Source organism: Nylanderia fulva, unplaced genomic scaffold (genome assembly GCF_048542155.1).
Source record: "Nylanderia fulva isolate GAGA-0341 unplaced genomic scaffold, ASM4854215v1 Scaffold1046, whole genome shotgun sequence".
In the NCBI taxonomy this organism is placed as follows: domain Eukaryota; kingdom Metazoa; phylum Arthropoda; class Insecta; order Hymenoptera; family Formicidae; genus Nylanderia; species Nylanderia fulva.
In genome coordinates, this window is record NW_028189244.1 from 24394 (window position 1) to 31106 (window position 6713).

Sequence of the window (6713 nt, forward strand, 5' to 3'; positions counted from 1 at the left end):
ACATCCCGCCCGCCTTGTCGCAACGTGACAAATGGTTGGTGATGATTTCGGCGCGGATCACATTCCGATGGTGATTGATGGTGGGGCGGGCTCGCGTCGGCGCGGTGAGATTCACGTGATGATCGCGTGTTGCGAATCGATCAGCTGAGTCGACGAAAACACGTGGTGATCGCGTGATGTGAATCGATCAGCTGGAACGGCGAAAACATGTGGCAGATGTGAACGGCGAGTGTGAGATGCAGTGAGCGGTGAAAATGAGACGAGTTTTAGTGCGGTGGTGAGCGAGACAAGTGATGTGTGACAATTGATACGGTGCATGATGTGATGATTGTGTAGTGAGTGATGCTATGTGTCAATGTGCGGTGTAGGCGCGTCGTTCACGCCCGGAAGAAACACGAGCTTGACGAGTGGGCGCACGAGCTCGGACGTGGCCGTTCGGATGGTCACGACGCGTGTAATTCCGTCGTCTCCGGGGTGCAAACGCAATATGCGAGCGAGAGGCCATCGGCTCGGAGGGGTGATCTCGGAGCGCACGAGACAGAGATCGCCGACGTGGGGTGCAGGTGCATCCTTGAGCCACTTGGTGCGTGGGGCGAGTCCGTGCACGTATTCGGATGACCATCGCTGCCAGAAGTGATCCCTCATCCGCTGCAGATGACGCCAACGTGACAAGGGGGACACCGTCTGCTCTGTCAATGACGGTTCCGGCAAGGCGAGGAGCGGTGCCCCAACGAGGAAGTGACCGGGGGTCAGCGCCGAGACGTCCTCTGGATCATCTGAGAGTGCCTGTAACGGACGTGAATTCAGACAAGCTTCGATCTGGGCGAGGAGTGTGCTCAACTCCTCGAACGTGAGGGTGGTCTCGCCGATCACCCGACGGAGGTGAAACTTGGTCGACTTTACGGCGGCCTCCCACAAACCACCAAAGTGCGGGGCCGCTGGCGGGTTGAAGTGCCAGCGGATTCCTTGATCGGTGGCGGCAAGGATGACACTTTGACCTTCGGCTGTCGCTGCGTTAAAGAGACCTCGCAGCGTCCGATCTGCCCCGATGAAAGTCGTGCCACAGTCGCTGTAAATCTCAGCGCACAAACCCCGGCGGGAGATGAAGCGGCGTAGCGCGGCGATGAAGGCCTCCGAGGTGTAGTCCGAGACAACTTCTAAGTGAATGGCCTTCGACCAGAAGCAGACGAAGACGGCGATGTATCCCTTGTGCGCACGGTGTCCACGCCCCTTGCTGGTCCGGAGGAGGATTGGTCCCGCGTAGTCCAAACCGGTGCTGAGGAACGGTCGAGTTGGCGTTACTCGGTCCCGAGGAAGGTTACCCATCGGAGGCTGTGGTGTTGCGGCGCGCCATCGAGTGCAGGTCACGCATCGGTGTAGCTGCTGCTTGACGGTGGTCCTTCCTCGGGGCACCCAGAAACGCAGGCGGAGCAAGCCGAGAGTCAGTTGCACACCTCCGTGCAGTGTCCGTCGGTGGCAGGAATCAATCACCAGCCGAGTCAACCATGATGCCGCCGGGATGATCATTGGATGTCTTTCGTCGAGTGGCAGCTGAGCATGCTTGAGACGTCCTCCGACGCGCAGCACGCCTTGATCATCGAGGACCGGACTCAACCTCGCTAGGTGGCTTCGCGGTGGACTAGGGCGTCCAGCAGAGGCCGCAGCTACGTCCGTAGGAAGGTGGAGCGCCTGCACCACTCGCAGCCATCGAAATAAGGCGACGTCCAGCTCGTCCGGATGCAAAGTGCGGCCAAGTATGACGTCGCGTCTCGCCGGATTGAGCCATCGCCGACACCATGCAGTAACTCGCAGCAGCCTTTGTAGCGTCGGGAACCGGAGGAGGAGGTCAGGTTCGGCCGTGATCGGTGCCTTGACCACCAAACTGGTGGCTCGCTGCTCCGGGAGGTCCTCCTCTGCGGCTTCGATGACGGAACAAGGCCATGCAGTCTCGTCTCCTGACAGCCAGGTAGGTCCTGTCCACCACAGTTTATGCTTAATGAGTTCGTCAGGAGTAACACCGCGTGATGCACAATCTGCAGGATTCTCTCGTCCAGCGATGTGTCTCCATTGAGCGTCTGGCAGCAGGGTCTGGATCTGAGACACTCGATTGGCGACAAAGGTTTTCCAGCGGGTGCTGTGTCCTTGAATCCAGTGGAGCGTGACCTTTGAATCTGACCACAGATGCACTGGCGTCGTTGTCAAACCGAGAGTAGAGCGCACGTGGAGCATGAGCGTGGTAAGTAGAGCTGCTGCACAGAGTTCCAAGCGAGGTAACGACACCTGCTTGACAGGTGCGACCTTGGATTTTGCCATCAACAGGTTGATTGATGTTTTCTCTGTTGCAGCGTTGCGGATGTACACCACGGCGGCGTACCCTCGCTCTGATGCGTCGGCAAACCCATGGAGCTGCAGTTGTGAATGGTCGGTCCCAGTGTTGAGCCAGCGAGTTATGCGGATGTCATCTAGAAGAGGAAGCTGATTCAACAACTGCCTCCAGCGGTGTGCGTCCTGATCAGGCAGCGGGGAGTCCCAGTCCAGCCGTTGAAGCCACGTCGTCTGAATCAGAATTTTGGCTCTGATGACGACAGGTGCGAGCCACCCCATCGGGTCAAAGAGTCGAGCCGTCTCGGCCAAAACTCGTCGCTTCGTGAAGTCGGTGATTGCACGCGGACGTATGGTGAAGGAGAACCAGTCACCTTGCGGATGCCATCGGAGGCCCAAGGTAGCGTGACTCTCTCCCTCCCATGAGTGCGGTTTGCGTTGATGCCGATGTTCCGGTGGAACTCCGGTGAGCACCTGCTGATCGTTGGCAGCCCACTTCCTCAAAGGAAATCCGCCCGCCATGCAAAGACTCCGTAGTTCCTGCTGAAGGTCGATAGCGTCCTCCAAGCTATCAGCGCCGGTGACCACGTCGTCGACGTAGCAGTCGTGTCGCAGTGCCTTGACTCCGCGTGGATATCGTGCCTCTTCGTCTGCTGCGAGTTGATGAAGAGTCCTGATGGCGAGAAAGGGTGCACACGCTAGCCCGTAGGTCACGGTCCTCAGCTCGTACTCGTGGACGTCATCAGAGCTGGTGTGGCGCCACAAGATGGTTTGCAGGCGACGATCCTCCGGATGTACAAGAATTTGTCGGTACATCTTCTCGATATCCGTGACGAGAACGTACCGATGCCAACGCCAACGAAGTAGGACATCAGCGAGTGTTGGCAAGAGATTGGCTCCAGTGAGGAGGTGTGCATTCAGCGACTCTCCGGACCGTGTGCGCTGGGAGCCGTTGAACACAACCCTGAGCTTCGTGGTCGTGCTTGACTCCTTGAGGACCCCGTGATGCGGTAAGTAGCACCTAGGGCTGCAGGTTGTTGAAGTTGTGCTGACCTCCATATGTTGCAGGTTCTCGTATTCCTCCATGAAATCTCGATAGAGGTCACCGAAACGAGGATCTCGTGCTCCCTTCCGCTCCATGGCTTCCAGGAGGCGCTCTGCGGGTCGACGAGTCTCGCTGAGCGATGTCGGCGGCGGTGAAGTACATGGCAGCCTCACCATGTACCTGCCACTGGACGTGCGAGTGACCGTGCGCACGTAGAAGTCTTCGCACCTGGCTTCGTCGGCGGTGAGCGGTGTCCCAGCTACTGGTTCGCGTTCCTGCTCCCAGAAGCGTCGAACCATGTTAGCGAGGTCGTGGTCTGTGGTGCACTGGAACGTGCGGCGATGGCCTTCGGGTGCTGCGGCGTCGTAGCCTCCGGACAAGATCCATCCTAAGCTCGTCTGCTGGGCGATCGGCATCCGTGATCCGCCCTTGCGAAGGCCTTCCTCGAGGATCAGCGAGTAGACTTCTGCTCCCAGAAGTAACTCCGCAGGATCGTCATCCAGGAAGCGCGGGTCGGCCAATCGAAGTCCGTGGATGTGAGGCCAGCTACGATCTTCACGTTGAGCGGTGCCTTGTTGCAATGAGATGCGCGGCAGCACAAAGGCCACCACGCGAAGCTCGGCATTGGTCACGTCAGATGTGATGTCTATCGTGACCTTGCCACGCGCTGATCCAGAGCGAGTCCCTCCGATGCCGAAGATGGACAGATCCGTTGAAGCTCGAGGCAGCCGAAGACGCTGAGCCAGAGCCTCAGAGATGATGGACACCTCGGAGCACTGATCTATCAAGACTCTAACCTCGTGTGGTGATCCGTATCGATCAGCGACCTTGACGCGAGCGGTTGCGAGAAGGACGGCCTTGTGCGTCTTAGCTTGCCGTGCAGTGACCAGTGTGGTGGCAAGTGAAGTGGCCTCAGCGGATGGTGTTGATGTGGATGCCCCGTGCAGCATGGTGTGGTGTCGTGCGTTGCAGGTGAGGCAATTCTTTTTTGACTGACACCGTGCTAAGAAATGATTGCCTAGGCAGTTGAAGCACAGTCGGTTGGTCTCCACGAACGTTTTCCGCTCAACCGCAGTCTTGGCCTTGAAGCTTTTGCACGTCATCAAGGTATGGTTTTCACGGCACAGTGCACAGTGAGGTGAATCCGCGCCTTGGTGCTTCGTGACGTGCGCTTTGGCGAATCGTGATGTTTCTCCAGGTCCCTTTGTGACACTCCTCGGTCGTGCGGCGTTGAGCGTCAATACTCGTCGACTAATAAAGTCGAGAAGTGCCTCGTTCTGTGGTGGTTCGGTGGAGTCCGAAGTGGTTGACTCCCATTCGAGACGAGTGCGTGCGTCGAACAGTTCGACGACCAGGTGGTTGAACAGGTCCATCCCATGCGAGTTGATAGGACGTCCGATGCTCTCCTGTGCGTTGACTGCGGCGGTGACAGCGTTGTGGATGCGGCTCAGCTCCTCGGCGGTATCTCCCTTCATCTTTGGCACGGCGGTAAACGTGGCAAAGTTGGAGCGGATTAATTCTCTTTTGTTATTGTAGTGCTTGTCCAAGATTGCCCAAGCGCGATCGTAATTGTCACTCGTGACAGGTAGTGACTTTATCAACCTTTCAGCCGGACCTGTCAGACACGAGCGGAGGTGGTGGAGCCGCTCAATGTTCGAGATCGAATTGCTGCTCACAATGGACAGAAAAAGATCGCGAAAGGATGGCCAATCGGCGTAGGCGCCAGAGAACGGCGGCAACTTGATGCGCGGCAGCGAAGACTTCGATGCGACGTCGACGGATGGAGATACGTTCGGCTTCCGGAAATGTTCGGCATAACTATCCAAGGTACTGCGTTGTGCAACGTACAGATTTTCCGTATCTCCATGCAACTCCGACTTGCAGTATTCGCTCTCACAATATTTTTCTTTCAGAGCTGCGCGAATGAGATCATGCTGTGCCTCGAATTTCGTCTACAGCTGATCTAAGATTCTGGTGCGTGTAGATACGGCACTGGCGGTGATGTTGGTCGTGCCCAGCTTCTTCAGGTATTCCACGGAGCGCGAAATACGGACCTGGATCTCACGTTGGCAATCGATCAACGTGTTCACATCCATGGTGAACTACGAGCACTCACGAACTACACGAAGACACGTTCACAAACTTGCGGGTGCCGGCGAGAAGATCCGGCTCGAAGGACCAGAAATATGTTCGCGAACGCGCTGCGTGAGAGGAATCGAACGACACCAAAAAAAAGGATGAGTCACTTTTAATATAAAAGAAACTTTTAATATACGAATCTTTACGGAAATATAATGTACAATACTTAACAATTAAACGCACAAAAAAATTAACACAAAATCTAATCAGTTTCAGCGGACAATTCGAAATCACAAGAAAAGGCGGTGGTCGTCGATTTAATGTTCTGCGGTTTTTCTAAGCGGTTTACTCTTATGCGTACACGGCGGAAAGCGATAAGACGCCAAACCGGGTGTGAGCTCCTCTTTTATCATTTTCGGAGAGGAGCCCACCCTCGCGTGAAGCGCCAATAATTTGCGTGATTTTAAAGTGGCGCATGCTCCATAGCATATAATTATTCGGCGGAACGGTTGCGCTGCCGTTACTTGTTTGTGTATTTGAGCGGTTTTTTATGTGACAGCTGTCAATTTACGACTCTTTTTTATTCCATTACAAACAAATGTGACTTTATTATTGCCGATCGAAGATTCTAGAATTTAACAATAACTATTTTCGAGATCGAACCTTGTCTCGACTGAAAACGTATAATATATGAAAATCCTAATTACATTTTACTGCCAAAATAATTTAACTGGCGATAAGAATTATTTTGCATCTCAAACATATATATATATGTATGTATGTAGATTAGGGTGTAAAAATTTTTTTGTCCACATTTTAGCTAACAAGTTATATGTGTGTGTGTGTGTGTGTGCGTGTGCGTGTGCGTGCGCGCGCGCGTGTGTGTGTGTGTGTGTGTAAAAACAGGCCTATCTTTTATAATTGATTATAAAGTAAATAATTGAATAAAAATAATTAAATTTATAATCTAAAAATATATAAAATTGTTTTTTTTTTTCTGTTTTTTTTGTTTTGTTTTCCTCCCTTTTTTTTTAAGATTGGAAAAGGGTTTTTTGGGGTTGAATAGATAAAACCCTTTAAACAAAACCCCAAATTTTCAAAAAAACAATAGATGAGAAAAAATTTAAAAATCCTTATTTATTTTTCAAAAAAAATTAACACTAAAACTTTTTATTCAAAAAAAATTTTTAAAATATTTTTTGATTAAAATTTAATTTTTTTTTTTGGTAATGTAATTTTTTTTAAAAAAATTATTATATACGTGTGC

The 6713-nt window shown here is 52.8% G+C and overlaps 1 protein-coding gene across 1 annotated transcript; it reads right to left on the reverse strand.

The window, feature by feature from the left end:
• Positions 1–345: 345 nt before the first annotated feature.
• Positions 346–5463, reverse strand: LOC146725085 (uncharacterized). The gene is made up of 2 exons (XM_085484636.1): positions 5361–5463; positions 346–5282 (listed from the first exon to the last, which is right to left on the reverse strand). Exons 1-2 carry the CDS (start codon positions 5461–5463, stop codon positions 346–348), a joined length of 5040 nt encoding a protein of 1679 aa, XP_085340762.1.
• Between the last annotated feature and the right edge of the window lie 1250 nt (positions 5464–6713).

Bases quoted from the DNA above. Each gene is read 5' to 3' on its own strand.
- LOC146725085 (XM_085484636.1), bottom strand. From the start codon at position 5,463: ATGGATGTGAACACGTTGATCGATTGCCAACGTGAGATCCAGGTCCGT. The intron at 5,283-5,360 runs GTGCCGTATCTA...TCATTCGCGCAG, and splicing joins CACGACCAACATCACCGCCA to CTCTGAAAGAAAAATATTGT.